General features: G+C 41.9%; 1 protein-coding gene across 6 annotated transcripts in view; it reads left to right on the forward strand.

The window, feature by feature from the left end:
• The first annotated feature begins 1,656 nt into the window (after positions 1-1,656).
• RGS10 (regulator of G protein signaling 10) overlaps positions 1,657-25,411 on the forward strand; it is a 31,608-nt gene continuing 7,853 nt past the window's right edge. The window contains exons 1-5 of one of the 6 annotated variants that reach the window (XM_037904606.2): positions 1,657-2,332; positions 10,628-10,746; positions 12,251-12,337; positions 22,809-22,952; positions 24,114-24,194. In XM_037904606.2, coding sequence (XP_037760534.1) covers positions 2,284-2,332; positions 10,628-10,746; positions 12,251-12,337; positions 22,809-22,952; positions 24,114-24,194 — 480 coding nt within the window. In that variant the 5' untranslated portion in view covers positions 1,657-2,283. Of the gene's footprint in view, positions 2,838-4,379; positions 4,521-10,627; positions 10,747-12,250; positions 12,338-22,808; positions 22,953-24,113; positions 24,195-25,411 lie in introns of those variants that run through there. The other 5 variants (XM_043551408.1, XM_043551409.1, XM_037904607.2 and 2 more) reach the window with 5 other exon arrangements.

Below are 25,411 nucleotides of genomic sequence, written 5' to 3' on the forward strand. Positions count from 1 at the left end.
TGACCCAATATGGCTATTCTTATGTAAAAATTAATTATAATATAATAATGTTTAGTACAGAAACTCCCCAAGACAATGACCTCTCGAGATAGCAACAATGTGAGATAATGACCTTGGCAAATAATGCATTTTAAAAAAAATCTTGGCCTGTTAGGAAATGTATATTTATATAAATTTCTTAGTCACAAATCTAGCATTCTGGAGCAAAGTCACTAAAACGTAGTCCAATGAACAAATGTTCCTTTAACGTGCCCCTCCCTTCTCCCTCTACTGTACCCCACCTTGTTGTCCTTGGTCAGTGAAGACCCAGAGTTCAGAGGTGCTTTCACAGGAGTTCACCTCCCACCCTGGGAGGGTGGGGGAGAAGGCACCTTGCTTGTTCCTCCAGCTGCTTGCCACTCGCTCCGGACATTCACTCTGGCTGCTGTTGCTTGTCATGCCACCATTCACTCCACCACTCCATTGCTGATGGCCCTGTGCCATCACCTTCTGCTGCCACCTGCCACTGTGACCTCTGCAAGTCGGTCTCTTGAGATTCCACCCAGCTTTTGGTGATTTCAGCTCTCAGTGGGGAAACCTCACAGCAAGTACAGGCTGGGCTGTCTTTTCCACAGACATGCTGTCCTGCAGCAGGTCTAAGCACATAGACCTGATTATTAGTGATTTCAGCTCGAGTGACCACTTAACAAAACAAAAAGACTCTCTATGGAGCTTAATAAGCACTATCTTTAAATAGGCGAGAGGGGCAATTCAAATAATGCCTGTGACCCTTAGGCAGAGCCCACACCACCAAGCACAACCCCTGTCCCATCTCCTCCTCCATTGGGATCTGGCATCCAAACCCCTTGCTTAGCAAGTGAAGTGCAGTTGAGGGTGACCAGTGCTTAATTTGTAATTAAGAGGTGCCAGGGCTTGAGCAAGTTTTTTACTTTCATAACTGATGTGGCAAGCCCGGGGCTATGAACTGCCAAGCCTAGAGATTTAGGTCTAAGTCCTGGCAAAAATTAAGCATTGAGGGTGACCCCCCTCATCCAGGCAGGCTAAGCACAGTTCTGCTGCCCTTTACTCATTCAATAAGGATAACAACATGTCATATCCCCCACATTCAATACTAAAATGATTTGTAACCCAGCATCAGCCAAAATTGATCCCTTGGGCAGCACAGCTCTGTCTGCTGGATAAGTAGGCAGAGTAGGTGAGTTCATGTAAATACCATCTGGTCCTGAAGCCTTCCCCTGGCTCATCACTAGCTGCCAAGAGAGAGCTCATTCAGACCTTGCTTATCAATCGTCATTATAAATTATTAGATTGGCCAACATTGCGGAAACCAGTGTGCCGACATTGTCAGAAAAAAACAACAGCTGTGTGAAGACGCTTGTCTTTGTTCATACTTTTCAAACCTATTCTACCTTTCCAGGTGCAAGTAATTCATCATACACTGTTTATGCTTTTAAAGTGTGTATCAATGTTGCAATTTCAATTCCAATTTCCAACTAATTACTAAACTGGCAACACTGATGTAACTAGATGACCGGTGGCGGGGTGTTGGGGAAATTCAGGGGGGGTTACACCCCCACTGGGAGGGGTGTAGGGAAATCCCTGATTGGTCCCCATCACCCGGCTCAAGCTCCCTGCAGGAGGAGGCAGGGGGCTGGAGGGGTAGGAGCTTGCAGAGCTGCCCGGCACATGTGGCTCGCTGCACAGCTGGGAAGGGGCCCCCCTTGCTGACGCCCCTGGCGGCTCCTTGGTGCTTTTCCTTTGCTGGGCTCGATTTTTTATTTTTATTTTTTTAACTGGCGGAGGAAAAGGCGGCGGCTGCGCTTCGCATGCGGCTGCTAACCGCAGGGAGCTCGGCGGCAGCGGCTGGTGTGCGCGGGCGGAGGAAGGAGGATGCGCCCGGCCCCTGAGTCAGCGCCCCGGGACAGGCTGGCAGCTGCAGAGCGCTGGCGCCCGGGCCGCGCGCGCCAGGGCGCCTCCTAGGGCAGCAGGAGGGAGCGCACAGGGGGCGCATCGCGGGGAGCGCAGGAGCCCGGCAGCCAGAGGCGGAGGGCGCAGAGGTGGGAGCCGCGGGGAGCGCCCACGTGGGGCGCCTCCTAGGGGTGTCCCAGCGAAGGGAGGGCGCTCAGCGCAGGCAGGCCCGTCTCATTTGGCCGGGGAAGTGCCAGGCGCGCCCAGCCCTCGCCGCGGGACCGACTGGAGGCGCCTCCTGGGGCGCAGGGAGATCCCGGCGCGGGCACCGCCTCCTGCGGCTGGCCGGCTGGAGCTGGGCAGCCACCCGCCGAAATGTTCACCCGGGCTGTGAGCAGGCTCAGCAGGAAGCGGCCGCCGTCAGGTAAGGAGAGCTTTGCGCGGAGGACGCGGGCGAGCCGGGGTCCCGAGCGGGACCGCGCGCTGGGGGCACCTTCATTCCGGCGCCAGGTTTAGAGCGCGCGGTGTGAGTCAGCCCGGGCTAACCCCGGGCCGCGAACCAGCGGCCCCAGAATCAGCCCCAGCCTCCCCAGGCAGGGCATGACTCTGGCCAGCACCAGCCTTCTGCCGCTGGGTCCAGATTGGAGGTGAAGCTCCAATTTTTTTTTTAAACCAATGATTAACCCAAAGCAGGAGCCAGGGGTGCTGGTGCCTCTCCAGACTCCTCTAGTTTGCAGCTGCCTTTCGGCCCAGGAAGCTTTGGCTTTGCGTTGAGAAGACACAACCACTTCTTGCTTGCAGCCGCAAGCTGCTTCAAGACCAAGAGGAAGTTTAGCTGAAAGAGGAAGGATGGAGTTTTCTTTTTAGTGTGTCTGAAAAATAAAGCACGCTGAAGTGGAACACGGAGCCCAGCTTCCAGATGTGCTTTGGTTTGTTAACTGTCTTGTTTTCTCTCCACATGAGTCATAGCTGCTGTGTGGCAGAGGGAAGGCTACATTATAAGAAACTGTAACAAACACCAGTGAAAGTAGCAGTGCCAAATGACATCAGGTTCAAATAGGGCCTGAGTCTCAGAAGTGCTGAACCCCTACAGCTCCACTGAGTTAAACTGGAGTTGTGGGTGCTCAGTGCCTCTACAAATCAAGGAGATAAAGTCTCATTCAGGTGCTTTAACCAGCTTGATGATACAGATGAATAGAAAGAAGGTATGAATGTATGGTTTCACTGTATCAACCTGAATTTTTTACTGCCTTTCCTCTGAGTTATGCATGAACAATGACAGCTGTTCATGAGGTTTAGTATGACTGTAAAAGTCCCCTATAATTTCTCAAAGTATGCAATTGTGCAGTTCTAAAATAGCAAATACATGGCTTTAGCTGTCTAATTCTCATGTAATGGACTTGGTAATACTTATAAAGCAACTCAAAACATGCCGTGGCCGAAAGCAGTGGTGGCAAGTTTCATATCTGAAACATGTCAGTGTATCTGGATTTTTACAATATTCAGATATAAAGATGTTAATTAGACTTAAACTAACTGAGTACAGGGTGTGATTGATGATTCATATTGCTGTAGACCTGTCCATTGCTTTTAAGATGCTTAATAGCTCCCAGGACAAAGTGAACTTTGGTGGGGATGGGAGGCATACATACTTCTGACATGTGTGTTTGCCCTCACTGATGCAGATGGACACAGCCCATGTAGCATTTTCTGTCTTTATGCACCTTTTAGTGCTTTGTATGCTTCTGGGGCTATCATATATAACTGATAGGTTATGTTTTAAGCACAAGATTCAGAAACTATAATTTAGGTGTAGCATAGTCTTTTCCATTGTAGACTCTCTACAGGAGAGGCTGTTGAATTCTGTTGTCGCTTCTACATCAACCAAAATTTTAAAGACATTCTGATTAGATCATCTGTGTTAGTGGTGGTGACTTCCTAACCAGAAAGAACCTAGTTTGACTTTCAGATTCCAGGTTGACTTTGGAGAGCTGTCTAAGCTGATCTAAGACCATCTTCTTACATTTGATATGGAAGTCATTGACACGGAACCCCAAAACGCCATTTTTACAGACACACTTTCAGAATATTACAGCACTTTAATACAGAACATTTTACAACAGACTTTCACTGACACAGCAGGTTCAGTGGCTCAAGGAAACGAACATAACATATATTATTCTTTGTGGAATAATTTGGATAAAAATAACAAACTAAGAATCCTGAGTACCGACATTACTTCTGGAATGTACAATAAGATTACTAACTTGCAAGTTCCTCATTAAAGCCTTCCAAAGAAAAATTGAGTGTGGCTTTTAGTCTAGGTTTTTGTTTTTTTGGTTTTTTTTTTAAAGTTATGTGCTTGGTGAATGCTTTCAGAGATGCTACAAATGCAGAACATACGTTTAATTTCCTTCCGTATAGTTAAAACTAGAATCCAATTGCCATCTGTTGTTGGAGACACTCAAAAGAGGATGTTAAGGCTTATACTTTGAACAAACCAAAACAGGCAAAGGACAACTCTTCGTAGCCCCTAGGTCCTTTAAAATACAGCAGCTACTAGAAAAAGTTGATCTATTGGACTCATCAAGTGGCACTTGGATACATGGAAAGTAAGGGAACTTTCCCTTGTTAAGCGGAACAGTTAAGAACAATTTCTCATTGTTTCATAACCTTGGTTTATTAATTCAGGACTGTTGCTTGTGAGTGGAAAGGCATTCTGATGATCACAGAGAAACGGTTAAGAGCACTTTAAAAAATAAAAGGCCCAGCTGTCAGTATTCACAGCTTCCCAAAGGATCCAGGCCTGATTTTGTGTGAAGAACGAGCAAATGCATGTGGTGCAGTCAAAGTTCCCTCAAGATAAGTTTATAGGAGAATGGGAAGGATTTTGTTAACTGTTCTATTTGAGCATAAGCTTTCGTGAGCTACAGCTCACTTCATCGGATGCATCCGATGAAGTGAGCTGTAGCTCACGAAAGCTTATGCTCAGATAAATTGGTTAGTCTCTAAGGTGCCACAAGTACTCCTTTTCTTTTTGCAAATACAGACTAACACGGCTGTTACTCTGAAACCTGTTAACTGTTCTGTGAATTGATGCTATTTGTTTAAACACTGGGAACAAAGGAAAAAATGCTATTTATAAGGTGCTATATGGGTACATACTTGGCTGATTAGCTGGTCATGTCTGCTGTCTTTTGTTAATAACTTTGCAGAAAACATATATGGAAAGGGATAAGCAAAGAACAGGCATTAAATGGCTGATGTAACAAAGTTTCGTAAGATGCACAAATTTTTGCTGTGTGATATGTTGCCGCAGGGCGCAGTTTATTAAATATTTGTTATATGTCTGTAGTTGCAACACTTCAGAATTATGGGTAGGATTTTCCAAAGTGTCTATCTAACAGGTTCACAAAGTTTCCACTGAAATTCAAAGCGGACTTGTGCTGCTAAATCACTTAGGAGTGTGTGAAGATCTCACCCCATGTACTGAATCACCTTATTATTTGAAACAGTAAGCATATAATGCTAATTGGTGGTTTCTTTTTTTTTTTTGCCACTGTCCTTTCAAAGCAAGGTCCGGAGCCTGGAGTTCTGATTTGCTAATTAATGTTAGCATGGGACTTGTTGTTTGTATAATACAAATATTCGCTATTTCAGATGCGGACAGTGTCAAGTGTGGTAGTTAGAACTTTTAAAAAAATTACAGATGCCCTTTCATTTATCACTTATACAAATATTTATTTACAAGGTGTTTTTGTATCTTGTGTAATAGTATTTTGTGATGGTCAAAATAGATCATATAGGATTGTTCCCTAAAATAATGCTGCAACTAGTATAACTTCCAGACGTTAGCTTTGTTTATACAAGCAGTTGGCCACTGCACATAATATAAGAAAATGCGTTGTGATCCTGCAGTCAGTGGAAGTTTTGTTGAAGTAAAGACTGTATGGTGGGGTCCAGCGTACAACTATGTTGTGAATGTTTATAATAGTATTTTCTCCACTTATTGGTTTCCTTGTCTGTTTAAAAGATAGTGAGTGTTTTTTCCACCAAAACAAGAAAGATCAGAGTTATTTTACATGTTTATCTACTTCTGTACATTTTAATCTTCTACAAAAGTTCAAATAGAAAAGATCCCTTTCTCTGTAGTTCCTTTGCATTCTTCTTACTGGTGCGCATAATTATCTGCTGTTTAAAAAAAGAAGTGAATTACTCTATGATTTGGATATTAGGTACTGGTGGCACTGTCAAGCATGCAGTTTGTGTGTAAACTACAGGACAGCATAATTGCAGGGCTTCTGATGGAATAAGATGATCTTATTAATGACAAGAAGAGGGATAACTAAGGATTAGCATATTTCATATACTAAAATATATTTCACCGTTACATTCTAAAAATAAATTAGTTGTGAAGAATTGTATATAAATTCCACTACAAGTGTGATGATTTTTTTTTTCAAGACAGTTCAGTAGAACTTTAGTAGATAGAAATGTAGAGATTAGTCCCTTGGGTAAGGTCCAGGCAAACCTTTTGCCTATTTTAAGACATAAAGAAGTATTCTCTATATGGTACACATGAACCTGTTGAATCAAACGGATTTAAGCAATTGTGTATAGAGTGGAGAGCTATGATCCTATTGGGGACAATTCTTATACTAGAAATATGTATGTGAGTGCCCAGTAACTGAGGTGAGAGGTGCCTTAGAACTGTGTACAGTGAAAACACAGAGCTACAACGATTCTAATATTATCAGAAGTATTTTGGGCCTGTTTCCCCATGGCCTTGTACCTTGTGTAGACGTTTACGCTTGTGTAGAAGGGGAAAAAGCCTATTATTTATTATGTGTATTATGGAAGTGACCATCTGAAAATGGGGCCCCATTGTGCTAACGCTGTGCAACACAGTATTGGATCACTCCTGCCCCGAAGAGCTTCTGTGAAAGTAGACAGGAAAGACAAAGGGTAGGGAGAAAGGGAAGTAACATGCAAACAGAGTGAACAGTGGTGGTCTGCAAACGTCATGTTAGTGCCACAGTATTTTTGGGAGGGGTGGGGGGAATGGAGGAGTGGGTATATCTCATTTACATTTTTAAAATTCTTTGGGTATGGTTTAATGAGGAGGAGAATAGCTAAATGAAAAGACAAGAGAAGGGAGAGGGGACATTGAAGGGTAGGGCAGGGGGAAAGAAGGAGCGTAGGAAGCAGGGGAACTTAGAGGGTAAGTAGAGTAAGGCTGAAATGAAGAGACTCTGAGGGAGGGGGTTGGAGTGAATGGACAGTGAGCACAGGGGAGAGAAATTGTAGAAAGCAGTCTGATGACATTGTCTGTGCCTGCTGCAGTTGTTCCTTCTGGGTAGAGAATTTCTCTGGCCCAGGTGGGGCTGGGTCCTCCCTGGAATTTCTTTTTGCCCAAGCTCTCATGGCTTGTTGAGGAAAGTGGCTGCCGCATCGGACTGTAGCCCCACCACTCCATGCCCACTTGGGGGAAGTTAGCATTTCCAGTGTCACCAGACTAGTGCAATCCTTGTGCTTTGTCCTTGCAGAGAGGCATCAGCTGGGGAGGAAACTCTTTGCTTCCTTCCTCATCCCCAGGGTAGGCCACAATGTGGTCTGTCATCTAGTGTTCTAGAGATATCATGGAAAAACAGAAGCACAGGTCTAGCTTGGGATTCTAAAGTCAGTCTGCTTCAGAGTCCTCTTAGAAGTGAATATCCATATTGCTTCTGCTATGCTTTTTAAAGAACAACGGACTAGTAACCGTTACAGTCCATTTTGCATGGTAGAACAAAAGAAGACCAGACATAAAATCTGACTCCTGTAAAGAGTATATCTAATAGGTTTGGTTCTCCACTACTCTGCCCATTGTGTAGTCCAGGGGTAGGCAACCTATGGCATGCGAGCTGATTTTCAGTGGCACTCACACTGCCCGGGTCCTGGCCACCGGTCCGGGGGGGCTCTGCATTTTCATTTAATTTTCAGTGAAGCTTCCTAAACGTTTTAAAAACCTTATTTCCTTTACATACAACAATAGTTTAGTTATATATTATAGACTTATAGAAAGAGACCTTCTAAAAACATTAAAATGTATTACTGGCACGCGAAACCTTAAATTAGAGTGAATAAATGAAGACTCGGCACATCACTTCTGAAAGGTTGCCCACCCCTGGTGTAGTCATTTACACTTGTGGGTGGAAAACACTGCCATTCTGATTTGGTCCCTGTGTACAGACAGTGGATATTTGCAGAACATGAGAATCTGACTCTATACAAGTAACAATATTTTGCACATTCCACCCCAGGATCCCAACATGCCTTGTAGACACGTTAATTAAACGTCACAACTCCCTTTTGAGGAGGGAAGTATTATTATTTCCATTTCCCCAAAGGGGAAACTGAGGCATGGTGAAGTTAAAGTGCCTTGTTCAAGTTCACACATCAAGTCAGTGCAGGATTGGGGGCTTACTTAGAGATGACAAAAAGAGAGATCACAACAGATGAAGGAGGGACATGCTAATGACATGGCTTGTATTTTATAGTATACTCAGAGTATGTGTCCCACTTGCTGGGTTAATTTAAAATATTTTCCTTTTAGTCTCTATATATTTTATTGATTTGGTGCATGAGGGTGGATCTCTCCTTCTCCTTACGCAACGATACGTGAATGGAGTCTGTGCAACTTTAGATGCTTTCACCCTCTTGCAGAGTTGTATTCCCCATGGAAAGGGAAACTCCTATGATAGATGCCTTGTGGAGAGTGAATGAGATTATTATGCTTTTACAACCAGATGTCCATCTGACTGTTATCAGAGGGAACTCATCAAAAGAACTCACCAAAGCCTCCAACAACCAAAATCCACTTAGCACAATAGGTTTTTCTGGAATACCAGTTTTCCATAGGTTTTCAGTCTTGGCATTTATCATTCTAGCTATCTGCTGATGTTTGACTCTCTACTCTGTATAATGCTTTTTCATTTTCTTCTTTTTTTCTTTTTGGACAACTGCTATAATAGGTTTAGCTCCACACTTAGAAAGATCCCTAACTTAGATCCAAATATGTATTGAGAAGATCCATATCTTTGAACATTGGCTTTAAGGTGAAATGAAGGACTTATAAAAATAAACATGCCAATAAATAGAAATGAGATACCAAACTGTTAATAGAAGAGGGGCCTAATCCTGTTCAATTTCCTTACATGAATAGTCCCATTGACTTCAATGGGCTACTTGGGTGAGAAAGGTGAGCAGGATTGGTCTCTACTTGCGTAGCTTTCAATTACAAATGCCCTCTTTGTATTTATTATTAATACGGTGTCCTAAGTAAGAGCTTTATTTATTACAGTGGGGTTTTGAGTGTGCAAGGAATGTGTGATTAGACTCCCAGTCTTATAATGTCTAGCAATCTTAGATAGGGTTTTAGGCTTGACCCTGATGGCCAAGACTCCCACTGTCTTTATTGGAAGTTTTGGGCACGCAGCGAATGGAAGATCACACTCTCTCTGTGTTTATTATAAAGCTTTTCAATTCAGCAGTAAAATACTTGGAGCCTTTCCAAGAAGAGGGACTGCAGGATGGTAGCCAGTGAAGAATCTGTTTCTATCTGGCCTCAGCAGCCTGCGGTTTAATAAACCCATCTCTTGGCACAGTCAGTCAGATGTAGATTCAGCAGTTAGACCATCTCTTCCTTCTCCTTAGACTTTGGAACATTTGTGAGAATGCTGGCTGGCATAATAGTCGGGTACAACCTTGCACTCTTTATTCTGAGAAAACTCCAATTGATTTAAGAAAATCAAAAGTAAACTGCCCGACAATAAGTGCCCCACAATAAAGTGCCCGACACTGCCCGACAATAAAGTGCCCGACAAGACTGCACGAGACCATTCCACCACCTGTCTAGCTGCCCTCCCAGTAAAATGGTTTGATTTTTAGGCCTCGTCTCCTCCTAAACAAAGCATAGTTTTTCTTTCTCCATTCGTGGCCCGCACCCTACCCTGAGAGTGTTCATTTCTAAAAGAAATCTCATCTAGGCAGCTTACCAAGATTTGTCTCATAACTTCGGTGTGGGTGATCTAAACCAGCCAATAGCACTGACAGTGCCAGAAACAAGCTCACAGCCCTTTTACAGCTGAGGCTCTGGTAGTAATGTTCCATGTCCATAAGGCAAATTAACTCAGATAAGACAATGACATTATCTGCTCTTGAGTTCCCTGACTGTAAAGCAGCTTTTACATTTCTTAGGCTTTGCCTTCACTGCAGGATTAGCTTGAGGTTTTGTCCCGAACCCAACCCCCATCCGCACACGACAGTTTCTATTCTAGCTCGTTCACTGGGCTGTCAGGGTGGGTTGAAGCTTGAGTGCTGCTGATGCTTGAACTTGTAATGCTGTGGGGATGCAGCTGCAGGAGTTACAACAGCGCATCAGCTGCTAATCAAATCGCTCTTGTAGCCTGAGTGTTGTTTTGCAGTGTGGTCGCTCCACTTGAGCTAGGTTAGTTTGAGTGGAGTAACCGGAGTGTACGGACTCTGAGCAAACTGTAGCAGCGAAGACAAGCTCTTAGCAACGATGCAGAATGGAAAAATACATGTTTCTTTTCAGTGTGATCACATCTCCTTTTAAGAAAGCAGCTATGACTTGAAGGTGTTGAGGAGGTAGTGACGGGATCAGCAAAATGCACGTGAGACTATTCATTTTTTTAAAGCTGGTTTGTTTACTTTTCAGAGATAAATGACAGCGATGGCAACCCAAGCAGCAGCCAACAAACCCTAAAAGGAACCTCAAGGTGGACTACGTCACTAGAGAACCTCCTAGAAGATCCAGAAGGAGTGAAACGATTTAGGGTTGCTATCTTAACTATTAATGGTTGCATAGACTTTAAACAGCATTTGAAGCTTAATATGTATCTGCATTAAATAATGGTGGTGTACCAATGGCATGAGGGTATACATTTGTATATAACTAGATGTGTGAATTAAGCGTTGGTGACAGAATAGTTGAGCTGGGGCATTTGCTATGCTTCTCAGATGGTGTCCTCTGCCAACAGCCTGTCTTTGGGTATAGGGAAAATGATTGGTTGCACCTTTCTAACCAGAAAACAGATGACCGGCAATGTTATGGGTATAGTAGGAGTAAGGGTTGGAAAGCCACAGTGGGCTAAATAATGGAGCAGAAGGAAACTTGGTCTTTTCTGAAATATTACTGTCTCCTGTCATGTCATATCCACTACTGGGGCCTGATCCTGTAACCCTTATCCATATAAATTATTCCAGTGACTGCTACTGAGCAAGAGTAACTCAGTAGGGGCCCGATCCTGTGTTGTGACCCAGGCAGGTGAACTGAGCGTAGCTCCTTTAATTTCAGTAGGGCTCCATGTGGGATCAGCAGTCTGCCCACACAGATCACAATGCAGGATTGTGGCTCAAGAATGTTGGGGGTGGCCCATTAACCCTCTCAATCTCGCAAGTCTTTTATCATGCTAGTAATCAGTGTAACTATTTGCATAAATAAAAACTATTTGCTTGAGTAATGATTTGCCCAATCAAACCCAGAGGCTGGAGTGAAGTGATTTTATACCAGATCACCGCTGGAAAGTGCTATTACTATTACTAGACTGATCCAAATGCTTTTAGAATTCCTGGTGCCAGCAAATAATTTAATCTTTCTTTTTTCACATTTGACAGTGAAAATTGAACATCCCAGAACTATAAATATTTCAGTCGTTGTTTTTATACACATGTTAAATATATATATTTTTTCCATTTTAAAAAATGCTTCTCTTTAGGAGGAATGTGGTTTGTTTAAACACTGTCTGGAGAGTGCAAATATATCTTTTGATTTAATTTACTTAAAGATAATTTATTGTTACTGATGATCATGTTTAGAAGCACTTTCATTTGCAGTTTTTGCCAGTAAAGAATGTCAAATGAAAGTAGACTAGAATCCCAAGTAATTGATAAAGCTCATTAAAAGAGAGCTATATACTTATTGCTACTGAGTTTGTGTATTTCCTGTGTTCTTTCTGAATAACAATTTTAAATTGCTCAAGTTGTTTAATGATGATAGATACATTCCTCTCATTAGCTGGCTGACGGAATTTAAGACTAAAATTTAGGTAGGCTGGTTCTTATGGATTGTATTTTTTAAAGCATTGAATATGTTGTTTGTTTATAGTTCAGTAGCACCTGTTGGTCCCCAGCTGGTAGCCTCATTTTGTGCTGTACAAAAAATAATAAGACAGTCCTGGGCCAAAAGAGCATCTAGTTTCTACAGACTAATAGGGGGAGGGGAAACAAACATCTGAAAAATCAGATCTTAACATTGTACTTTTTTTTTTTCTTTCCCCAGGAATTTTTAAAGAAAGAATTTAGTGAAGAAAATGTTTTGTTCTGGTTAGCCTGTGAAGAATTTAAGAAAATGCAAGACAAGAAACAGGTATTTCCTTCAAAATTAAACTTTACCTGCCAACAAAGATTCCATGGTAGCATTAGGGATATAACCTGTCTCCTACTTACGTAGTTATTCAGCTGTATTTCATGTATGTGCAAACAAATATATTGAAGGAATGTATCAGAAATCATCAAAACTAGAGCTAGTTGTAGCTAGCTAGTGAAACAAATTTTATTCTGAATCAGAATGAAAAGCCAAAATTGATATTTCCCATGAAACAAAAATTCCAAAAAATTTCAATTTGGAACCACTGAAATGTTTTGTTTTGATAATGTCTAATCATTGTTCTTTGATAAGCTAAAGATGTTTTGTTTCAATAATGGTGTAACTTTACTACATATAGTGTATTATATATAAAATATTAAATATATTGTAATACATTAATTAATTATTTTACCATATAAAATTGAAATAAAATGAATCAAAACAAGAAAGTTGAAACATTTTTACTGTATCAAAATTAAATGTTTTGACATTATGGAACTAAAACAGTGGAAACCATTTATTTAGACTTTTCCCCCATCAAAAATTTCTTCAAAATCAACATATTCCTGTGAATTCTTTAGATTTCGACTGAATTGCATTTTTGACAGAAAACTGTTCTGTTGAATATTTTTTGGTCAGCTCTAATCATAACCTTTTTCTGCTGTATAGGTGCCAGTCCTGCAATTGGATTCACATGAGCACAGGGGTCTAGTTGCATTTTCTGACTGTGGGATCAGAACCACATTATGTGGAATCAGGCCTGAAATGTTTACTGGGTTTCTGTTTGTTTGCTCCTGTAAATATTGGAGAATGTTTTGACAATTAAAACATGTAATTTGATTAATGTTTTAGGCTGAGAAGTCCAAAGGAAGTTAGAAGCCAGAATCCTATTGCATGTCAGTGGGAGCTGAGTGACTAATTCCCTTAGGCCTGTTTGAGAATCCCAGCTTTAGACTTTCTATGGGGACATCAAGGGCTAAATTATAGCCTTTGTTGCTGGACGAGCACTTTGCAGCTGGATAGTCCAAGTGGCGGTACTCTGCTGGCCAAAGGCAAGCAGAGTGCCACAGGAAGATAGGGGTAGGGAGTTTGCTGAGCAGAACTCTCTACACCTGCTCTAGAAAGGTGCATTGTACACTCCCCACTGTGCCAGGAACCATCAGAAATAGGAGGGAATGGGGACACAGGTCTCATCCCTATGGTACCCTTAGTACCATGAAATTGTTAACCTTCAGAGGGAGTCTTGCAGGTGAAAGTCTAGATCCAACCTTGACTATGATATTCGTTCTCACAAGACACAGGAATGACTATAGATCAAGGCTGGTTGAAAATTTTTCCTTGGAACTGTTTTTTAGTGGAAAATTGGGTTTTCAGCAAAATTAATTTTTTTTTTGAAAAGTGTTTCCATTTGCCAGAAGCTGGGAATGGGCGACAGGGATGGATCACTTGATGATTACCTGTTCTGTTCATTCCCTCTGGGGCACCTGCCATTGGCCACTGTTGGAAGACAGGATACTGGGCTCGATCGACCTTTGTTCTGACCCAGTGTGGCCGTTCTTATGTCTGCTTTCCACAGGAAATTTTGATATGTCATAAAAAGAAAAAATGAACAACTGAAAACCAAAATATTTTTCAGTATTCAAATTTCTGCCAAAAATTTTTCTGCAGGAAAGGAAACACATTTTTCAACCAACTCAACAACAGACCTCACCATGCATAGAACTACCCAGAAGTAATGTCTTGGGCTTGGTTTTCCCTCAGTAAGGTCTATGCATACACATATAGATGGACACACTCAAAACAGAAACAACTAATCAGGCTGTTTTTCCTACAGTCTGGAAAGAAGAGAGAGATTGGGACGATGGGGGGATGATTGTTGTTTCTATTTTAAATATTTCTGTTCTGTATTTGGGGAAAAACAAATGATACAGTCTCATCATATGGTGATGATAACACTCTTTCCATTCTGCTAGCATCTCTGGAGGATGTGAAACAGAAGCTACTAAAGTTTGACATTTTAAAATCAGAAGGTCCCAAAAACTTGCATCCAAGAGCCTGCTGGATCATTAATGTTGATTTTCAATAAGTCTTGGCGCACTGGGGAAGTTCCAGAAGACTGGGAAAAAAATAATGTTGTGCTAATTGTTAAAAAGAGTCAGTGGGATGACCATGGTAATTATAGTCCTGTCAGCCTGGCCAAGATAATGGAGTGGTTGATATGGGACTTGATTAATAAAGAGTTAAAGGAGGGCACTGTAATTAATGCAAATCAACATGGGTTTATGGAAAATAGATCCTATCAAACTAGCTTGATATCTTTCTTTGATGAGATTACAAGTTTGTTAAAGGTAATAGAGTTGATGTTATATTTAGACTTCTGCAAAGGATTTGACTTGGTACTGTACAACATTTTGATTAAAAAATGAGACTAATATAAAATTAAGATGGTACAGGTTAAATGGGACTCAAAATTTAATTGAAAAAAGAGACTTGTCATTATGTGGGTGTGTTTCCAGTGGGCTCGACAGGTATTGGTTTTTGGCCCTATGCTATTTAACATTTTTATCAATGACCTGGAAGAAAACATAAAATAATCACTGATAAAGTTTGCAGATGATACAAAAATAAGGGGAGAGGTAAGTAATGAAGAGGACAGGTCACTAATTCAGCGTGATCTAGATCACTTGGTAAACTGGGTGCAACCAAACAATATGCAGTTTAATATGGTTAAACGGATACATTGAGGAACAAAGAATGTAGGTCAGACTTACAGGATGGGGGACACTATCCTGGGAAGCAGTGACTCTGAAAAAGATTTGGAGGTCGTGGTGGATAATGAGCTGAACATGAGGTCTCAATGTGACACTGTGATGAAAAGAGCTAATGCTGTCCCAGGAAGGATGCATAAACAGGAGAATCTCAAGAAGGAGTAGAGAGGTTATTTTACCTCTTCATTTGGCACTGGTGCAACTGCTGCTGTTTTACCATGTCCAGTTCTAGTGTCCACAATTCAAGAAGGATGTTGATAAATTGGACAGGGTTCAGAAAAGAGCAATAAGAATGATTAAAGGATAGGAAAACATACCTAGCCATAGACTCAAAGAGCTCCATCTATTTAGCTTAACAAAGAGAAGGTTAGGAGTTACTTGATTACAGTTTATAAGTACTTACATGGGGAACACACATTGAATAATGGTCTCTTCAGTCTTTCGGAAAGGTACAACCTACAATGGCTGTAAGTTGAAACTAGACAAATTCAGACTGGAAATAAGGTGTACATTTTTTATAGTGATAATAATTAGCTATTGGAACAATTTAGCAAGGGTCGTGGTGGAATAATGGATGTGTTTCTAAAAGACAGGTTTCAGAGTAACAGCCGTGTTAGTCTGTATTCGCAAAAAGAAAAGGAGGACTTGTGGCACCTTAGAGACTAACCAATTTATTTGAGCATGAGCTTTCGTGAGCTACAGCTCACTTCTTCGGATGCATACTGAGAGATGCTCCAGGAATTTATTTTGGGGAAGTTCTATGGCCTGTGTTATACAGGAGACCAGACCAGATGATCACAATGGTCCCTTCAGAGCTTGGAAGCTATGAATATGTGGGAGCTGCTCAGATACTACCATGGTGGCAGCCACTTAAGTTAGACAGACTGGCACTGGGTACATTAATTAGCTCTCACTTCGAGCCCTCCTAACACAAGTGGCAGCATTCTGCCTGGCTGTTGTCCACATGGTTGAGAAGCTGTCTGTGCCCTGTCTTCACCTCAACAAGCTAATTGCAAGACAAGACTCACAGGGCCTAGTTTAGCCTTGGCACAAAAGCCATTACACATAGCACCTGTTCGGTCCTTGTTATTACAAATCAGTGCTGAAAGTAACCCATTGTGCACAATATCACCTTGGTGTGGTATGTGCAGTATGTAAGGCCTGGTGTCTAGATATGCCTGTTCCCTCTGTCAGGAGAACTTACTTTCTTCACTGGTGGATGTGGATCTGGCATTGCAGCTGTTTTGCAAATAGGCAGTATCTTTTTCTTCACACAGGCCAGCTGTTTTCTGTCTGTATGATGCACAGTGGCCCAGGCCCTGCTCAGGAGCTAGGTAGTCTCCATTGTTGCTTAAACAGGTACCAAATTGTATTCTAAGATGGATACTGCATGAAAAGTCCTTATGTAGGATTTTGCAGTGGGATGATGACCTTTTTTTCCTTATATAAAATAATCTGCATTTTTTTTCATGGTTTCTGTTTTAAGATTGTGCACACAGACACAGGAAATGGTATACAGATATACAGAGATAACAGTGCAATGAATCCTCAGATGGATTGCCATATTGAACGGACAATGATTAACTAGTTCCCATTTATCTTCAATTATTCAGTACCAGTCTTTAGTCAATGTATGCAGTCAGCAGTCTAACACTAGCAAAGCTTCTGGAGGCTAGAAGAATTATAATACATTATAGATTTGCAGTAGGGTTTAAAAGTTATTGTAGATCTATCTATCTATCTCCTTTACAGAATTAAACAGAAACTTTAAGGATAGAAATCATTCTGTACAGTATTTATTACAGCATGAAACACTAATTTGTCTCCTGAAAGTGATTTCTGCAGCAATCACTGTAATGCTACATCAATTAGGGAGTTAACTTGTATATTTTGCTAATGTGATGCTTCCCAGGGATACCCAGAGTTGTGAGGCACCTTGCAACAACATGCCCTTAGTGTGAGGAGGCCTTGTCTGTGTCTGCCGGGGGCCTCGCTCTCACTCTGCAGGTTAGCAATAGGCCCACTCTAACGCTGAGCCCTCCCAGTGCTTCCCTGGAGTGTCAAGCCCTTGGTCCACTGGACAATCACAGTATTCACAGATTTGCTGCTTCCAAGATGCAGTATACCCAGCTTACCAATTCCCCTCAGATCACCACTCCGCTTAACACAACACGTAGGGTAGGTGTACACATACAGCGCTATGGGGCCACAGCTGTGCCGTTGCAGCGTGTCTGGTGAAGACGCTCTATGCTGATGGGAGAGAGGGCAGAAGCTATGTTGGTGGGAGAAGCTCTCCCGCGGACATAGCTCTGTGCACACAAGCGTTTATGTTGGTGTAACTTATGTCACTCGGGGGTGGTTTATTCACACCCCTGTGTGACATAAGTTATGTCGACATAGGTTGTAGGGTAGACGTAACCTGTGATGTGTTTATAGTGAAATCGAATATAGGGTTATTTAACAAGACATACAGATTCAAGTAACAGGAAGTAGAACTATTGGAAATTAATTGTTACATATGAAATAAAATCATAACACGCATTCTAGAGATTAGGTTTAATTAACAAGATACTCTCCTGTCTAATAAAAGATTGCAGATCAGGGTTTTACTGTCGAGCTGTGATCCTCTTTTCACAAGGCAGCCACACCATGAGCTTGCTTCCTCAGTGGAGGATAAAATCTTGTCCCTCCTGCTGTTTGTTTTTTTTTTTTACACGCACAGTTGCAGACTATTGTCTCTTACCCAAGGAGGTCTCCTCTTCAGAGAATTATTTTGGGTTTCTTTTTTCTTTGTAAATCCTTAGGCAAACACCTGGCCCCTACAATAAACACACCCTGTCTCCATGGATATCCATTATTCTGTATGCTGCTTGAGTTAGCCCTGAGTCCCCTAGCCTTTTGGGCCTATTTTCTTGTCAAATGGGGCCTGTCCTGCGGTACTAGGGGTTTGAGGAGGTGTACTGCCTTACTAGCAACAGCTACTGGAGACATTATGCCCGCAGAGACCAGGACCCAGCATGGTACCTCCAGGCGTACTGTGGAAAGTATGCTCATGAGTAACGGTTACTACTATCTATGGCAAATACTACATATGCTCATGCATCGTAACCTTGCCTACCCTTATCAGTATGTCGAGTGGGCAAGGACAGTGTGTCTAGCTGGCAACACTGGAGCCCCCTACCCTGTACCTGAAGGATGCCAACTGCTAAATTAGTGCATAGCAGTATCTTTTGCCTTCCTCTTCTAGTGCCCCGCCAGACACACGGGAGCAGCCATAATTTGGCCCTGTATAATTTGCAGTTTTCTCTCTCAACAAATATTATTCACAGGCAAAAACGTTTAGGACAGAATTAGAATTGCAAATAAGTGCCACTTGCTTACAATGTTAAAATTCGAAGAGAACACAACAAACTGGTGGCAGAACCAGGAACAGGACTATTGGCATTCAGCCCAGGGCTTTAACTGCTAGTCTGCTCTGCTCCTTCATGTAGGTTAAGATGCCTGACATGGCAGGATGGTACCTTGCATTCTGTACCCCTTGGGCAGTAGTTTTCACTATAAATTCAGAAGTCCAGTTCACACTCTTATAGGGCCGGATCCAAAGCCCATTAGCAAGAAGGGAAAAGACTCCCGTGGGCTTTGGCTCTGCCCCACATCTATTCAAAAAATTCAAAGAAAGAGACTTTTCTGCTCTTTTCTTTCTTAGCTGCCCCAGTCTTTTGTCCGTATTTCTCTGTCTATGTATTCAAAGTTTATTAAAGCCATCTCCCACCACATTTTACATATTTGTCTCCTCCAACGGCTTCTCTTCACACACCTGCACTGATTTAACTTATGGTGTCATTTTTAAACCAGTTTAAACTGGCACAGAAGGCAGTGTGGACACTCTTATTTTGGTTTAAACCAGGCTTATTTTGGTTTAGTTAAAACCCATTCTTTATCAAATTAAGCTAAAGCAGAATAAATCATTCTTTAACGAAAAAAATAAAATAAAAAGAAGTTCACACACAGAGGCTGGTTAACCAAACTGTTGCAAATTCGTGCACGGACACCCTCCAGGTGAGTTCAGGCCCCCCTAATAGTCTAAATGGCTTAAAAGAGCATCTCTCTATGGCACATTATTATGACCTCTTGCGTCAATCTGTAGCATAGTTTGGCTTTGCACAAGTCTGTATAATGTCAGGATGATGATAACATAAATGTGCTGGTAAAAAGTTTTTGAAATACCTTTACTGTTTGTATTCATTAACTGAGGGACATGCTACCTCTCTGCAGCTTTTCACCATCAGTGCCCTCCACAACTGAGCTGAGGACTCATGCAGTGTCATTTTCAGTACCTCTTTCACACTAGCTCTTTTTTTTTTATAGTCACCCCTCTGTTAATTAGTGAATGTCAGTAAAGCTGATCACAGGATGTGCTATATAAATGCTGATTAGTATTCTTAAGTAGAATTATTGTTATGTTCAGTAGCCAGCTTTCAAACAACTCAACAGTTTTAAAAATATGTTAAAAACAATAACAAAAAGCCCCACCACTAGTGCCTGGTACACTTCTTCTAGCACATGGACACTATTATTTTATAGAGCAAATCTGACTCTTGTTTAATTAACAAGGCGTTTTTTGTATTAAAAATAAGGGTGAGCATTTGATTAGCATCAGTTGTGTGCAGTTGCTGTATGTTCATGATTTAAAAACAAACAAACATCACGACCCTTTGTGTGTGCTCACAATGTTAAAATATTTCTTCCTTTTCAAATGCACTTTAAAAGTAAACACAGATAGGGAGTAAGAACTATCCAATCATATGGAATCTTTTTCACTTTTTCAACCACGGGAAAAATTTAGCAAAATGCTACAGTGAAGATTCTCCTGTTGCTTATGGTAGCAGAAATATATATATAGCACCTTTCGTTTCAAAAGGTCTCAAAGCACCTTGCAAACTTCATATGTTCAGGAATCTCTGCTGCCGCTTCTAGGCTGGAACGTGGCAATGGTTAAAGGGAGCTCAGCAATGCTAAATAATTTAAATACCAGGGTCTGGCTTCTGATGAACATCTGGGGTTCCCCGGTTATTTCTTCTGGGAACCGTACATGTGTGTGAGAGCAGAACTTGACTCTGGGAAAGGAAGTAAAGAGGAATATTATATCCATTTGAAACAGCAAGGGGGATTTCTGTAGACAGAACCTTATAGTCCAAATTGGAATTTGGCCAGGACAGTGGGGCAAGCACATGTATACTAATGAAAAGTTCCGTGGGATCTTTAATGACCACACATGAGTGAGATCTCAGTTTTAAATCTTATTTAAAAGAAGACTGTTCCAGTAGCACAGTCCCTTTTTACCACCCAGCTGATACAGAAGGCAGGAAGAGTGCCATCTACTGAATCACTGACATCGCTTCCTTATTCCTGCTCAGCAGTTGTTTTTCCTGGAAGGTCGCTGAGGTCATGTCTGCAGCTGGGCTCTGTGATTCTCAGCGCGGATAGACAGACTCACAGTAGCTTCACTCGAACTTGCATGCGAAAAATAGCAGTGTAGGTGTTGCAGTTAAGCCAGGATCCAGGGGGGTCAGGTGAGCTTGGACTTGGATGGCGAGCCTGGACTGCTGCGTGTGTCACAACATTCACACTGCCACTTTAGGGCACTAGGTCAAGTGAAGGTAGCAGGAATCTGTCTACTCACGCTGGGAATCGCACCTTCCAGCTGCAGCGTAAGCAAACCCTGAAGCAGGGGTCGTCAATAGGCGGACCATGGGTCAAATCCAGATCACCGGACTCTTTTGAACGGACCCGGAAATCTTTTTATTTACTTATTATCACTATTATTGTTATTTTTTATTATTATTTTCTCCAGAGTCCGGACCTTGACTATGCCTTGACTAAGAAATTTGGACATTGATTAAAAAATAATTTACTACCCCTGCCTTGAAGGCTCCTCTACATTAGCAAATGTTGCTGCTTTAACTATACCGGTATAATTAAAGTTGCCTATTCTCCCTACCCCAGTGTGGATGAAGTTATACTGATATAAAAGTGCTTGGCATATTGGTATAGCTTATTCTGGTTGAGGAAGTGAAATAAGTTATCCTCATAAAAGGCACCTTTATACCAGCATAACTGCATTCCCAGTAGGTTTATAGCAATATAACTGTATTGGTTAAACACGTCTAATGGACATAGTTATATTAGTATAACTTCTCTAGTTAGAGCAGGCCTGAGTGACCCTACCTGCTTTAGTATGAAATTGACAAAGATCACATCCCTAGGCAGTATGGCTCCTAAATATACTCCTTCAGTATGATCTACTGTATCTGTTATATCCTGGTATTTCATTCCCCTGAATGAATATTCTCTTTTAAAAAGAAACGTTGCCACTCAACATGTATGTGCTCTCAGCTGTGAGACGGTTAATTTTTTAGACCTTAGGAATACACTAAGATAGATGTGCATAGCTTTTTTTAAAAATTATCCCCACATGTCTATTTTGAACTGTAAAACATAAAAGTATTCCTGTGATTTGTTCATGGCCAAGGGTTTAAGTGCTTTCCTCTTCAGTCTCACTTCCCATCACAGATGCAGTCTTCTGGCTTGTGCTGCTCTATGAATACTGTTCCTCATTAAATATACAATGCAGAATATTTATGGTTACCCATTGCTAATTATCTTCTAGTGTCTGCTGGTATGCAGCTTTAAGCATGAAAAATTTAGAACACCAGTTTGAGATTTTCATCTCAGGTGGCTTTAAAATAAATAGAGTCTCCCACTGTGCTCATTCTTTTATCTGCTTCCATGAACTTCCTAAGCAAGGAGAGTTTTGTAATTGATTTCAGTGGGAGCAGGATTGGGGTCCTTAATAAAGTACTTTGAAGTTGAAGAGTGCTGCATAAGTGCTAAGCATTATCATTATTATTCCTGCTTTATGAAGAGAAGGCCACTAAAACAGAACATCTGCTGCAGTCAGAGCAAACAATGAAAAATAAATTACCTCAAATAAGCGACACCTAACCTCTTCAGTTATAGTGATAAGCCCTCTCTGTGCAGTTACACAATTGCATGATCAGGGCCTGATCATTAGAAGATACTGACTTCTTGAATGAAGTGCTGAGCTCTGTTAGCTCCCATTAAAGCCAATGAAAACACAGCATGTTGCAGGATTACGCCTTTCTTTAAGGAATATCTATTTCCTAAATGAGGAATGAAATGATCTATATGTCACTATTAGCTATAGTGTGTCCACAAGTATCTGATTTCTGTTTGGTTGCTTTCTTTGCCTTTTTGTTTCTACAGTACAAAAGAGGAAAGAGAATTTACTGCATGATATAGCATTCTGGGGCCTGATTCTCCTCTCCTGCCGGTTTTATTCCTGACCCACACCTGTGTAAGTGAGAGGAGAATCAGGTCCTTTGTACTTAATTATAAACATTTCAGAACAGAAGTCAGGAGCTGGGATAGTTAAAGGAACCTAAAGGAGTTAGGTGCCCAGATTTGATCTGGGTAACTAACTCCCTTGTGATCTTTTGGAAATCCCAGCCAGAATGTACAAGAAAAAAACTGACTTACTGCACACTTTCTTTCTTTTGACTATATATCTTATTTCTAAGATGCTGCCCCTGATAGAGGCATCTCCCATGCTGTTAGCGTGTCTTGAAGGAGGACTCTGGCAAAGTAACATGTTCCCATTGTAAATATTTGACCTTTCACAGATGCAAGAAAAAGCTAAAGAAATTTACATGACTTTCCTGTCCAGTAAAGCTTCCTGCCAAGTCAATGTTGAAGGGCAATCCCGTTTGAATGAGACGATATTGGGAGAACCTCACCCACTAATGTTTCAAAAGCTGCAGGACCAGGTAAAGTTATTACATTTACCCTGCTCACTTGAGGACATATTTTATGGCTCATGTGGAAGGACGCATTGAAGATGGCCGGGACAGGGAGGTGGCGGGACCATAAGGCCTGGGCTGTTGCTGTATATAGTGTCGGTTCTGCCAGAGCATGCACATTGCCAGCTAACTGGTAAAATGAGCTCCCATGCATGTATGAAAGCAGATGATCTTACAAGATACAGAGTGATGCACGCTCACTGGACTCAGGGTAGAACGAAGGGTTGGATGCCGTGTGCTGTACTCTGTGGTGGCTTGCTGAGTTGGAAGCTTCAAAGGACAGAATTGAATGTGACCGAAGGTGAATTAGGCAAAAGGGGCCAGAGAAGTCCTTCTCTGGCAGCCTATCCTGGCAGTGTGGTGGAGAGGACACTACTCACATACTGGCTAGCACAGAAGAGCCCGGGCTCCAGTTCGGTCTATTCTGGCCTAGTTAGCTTTTTAAAAATGACAGTGAAAAGCTGCTAAGAATAAAACAGCTTGTTAAATTCTTCATTCTTCTCAACTGCACTCCATACCCTAAAGGGAACATTATACATTGTGCACTCTCTACAGAATGCCTGCTGCTGCAGCCCTCGCTCGGGGGAAACTCATACGCCATCTGTGATAGCATAAGGTTCCTTAATAAAGTTGGGACCTGGTTACTGCGCGCCACTCTGCATTTGTTATGGATCAAATCCTCAGTCCAGCTCTGGGGCTGGGCACTTAGCAGATGCATAGAAGGTGGAAGTGGAGGACTCCCATCCCCATCAGGCATGGAGAGGTGCTGCAGCTCTTCTCTGGAGGTTACTTCTGCTGAAATAATTATCATGCAGGAGTGAGCATCTGAGGATGTGTGAAGTGTCACATCCTTTCTCCCCATCTCTGCCACAGCCCCCTAATGTGATGCCCCCACCTTTGCCCCTGTTCCACTGAAGGGGCTTTCAGTGGAAGCTTGGTAGGATTTGCCTCTGTGTTTTTTGTCAGCAGCTGGAGAACCCATCAGCTGACTGATTTTATGTCCATGTTTTGCTGTGCACTCAGACTGAGACACCAGTTATGGTGATTTCAGTAACACTGAATTCTGTTACTGGCTCCCTTGTGGTCGCTGGAGTCTGCTTCAGGACTTTTCTCCTTGGTTGATTTCAGCTGCTCATTGACTCAAAATGGGACAGATGTCCTGGAATACCCCCATCATCTCCTTGTGCTTTAGAGAGGGGGGCTGAGCTGGTAAGTGAGCCTCTATATCCCAATCCAAAAATCTCTATAGGTCGAGGAAGAATTTGGATCTGCTAGTGCAGATCTGAACATCCTCATAGCTTGAGAGGGCTCGTTCCTGGGATTCCAATCCCAGCCCATCTGGCAATGCAAGACTTTGGGCAGAATTTTGTAGATGTCCACTTTGGAGTCACTGATTCTCATCTGCAGCTTCCAAAGAGTGTGGCCATTGCCACTTCCTGTTGCACCCTCCTCAGGACTTTTGAATATTTGTATTTTCCCCTTGGCTCATGTCTTTTACAGCAAAGCAGTTCTTTGATTTAAACAGCATATTTAACAGAGTTGACATCACAAGCTGAATGCATCTGTCAGGTATCGAAGTGGGCTGATGAGAAAATGTTCTGCTCCCCTTGAAGTGGATTCCAAACGATTAACAGTGGAAATGTCTAAAGCTCAAGTTCAGTGTGACAAAGCAAAATCATTCATAAAAGAATCTGCGCTTATAGCTTTAACTTATGGGGGGGAATGGGAAAGAAAGTGTCCTCGTAAACCCCGATGTTACTATGCATAGTAGGTGATTACATGACTGTGACAATGAAATTGGAGAGAGTACAAAAGACTTTAACTGTTCTCCATTTTAGAAGAGGGATCCATGCATAGATGGGAACAGCCAAAGAAGCACAAATTAGAGACATATACTAAACCAGGTTCTAGGGGAGTCCCGTTAATGTGCTACTCAAGAATGTCTGTAAACGTTTTAAAACTAAACACAGGACATCTGGGGATTGCTGCAGATTTCCACTGTATGGAATGCAGCTTTTGTCTGATCCTGCTACACAGTACTCCAGCAGCAATTATCCTCTTCTCTGGCTTGAATCCTTATTAAGTTACAAGGAGTGATATAATTTGCTCCCACGAGGACAATCTGAGATATGACTGTGTTTATAAAGTATAAAAGGGCATAGCTTGAAGGCCAGACTCTGACCTTATTCATGGCAAGTAGCAGTTTACTTCTTGAGTAGACCGATTGATTTCACTGGGACTTCTTGTTGGGGTAAAGTACTTTTAAATATTAGTAAGAGTATCAGTATTTGGCCCTGTGTATGTAGTTATTTGGATACAGCGTCAGCACAAAGGCTGCTATTCAGTATGTGGAAGTGGAACTTTAGTGGTTCATAGAACCCTTGTGAATTTCAAACTCTTTGCCCAGGTACTTGCACCGGTTCTGT

Source organism: Chelonia mydas, chromosome 7 (genome assembly GCF_015237465.2).
Source record: "Chelonia mydas isolate rCheMyd1 chromosome 7, rCheMyd1.pri.v2, whole genome shotgun sequence".
Taxonomy (NCBI): Eukaryota; Metazoa; Chordata; order Testudines; family Cheloniidae; genus Chelonia; species Chelonia mydas.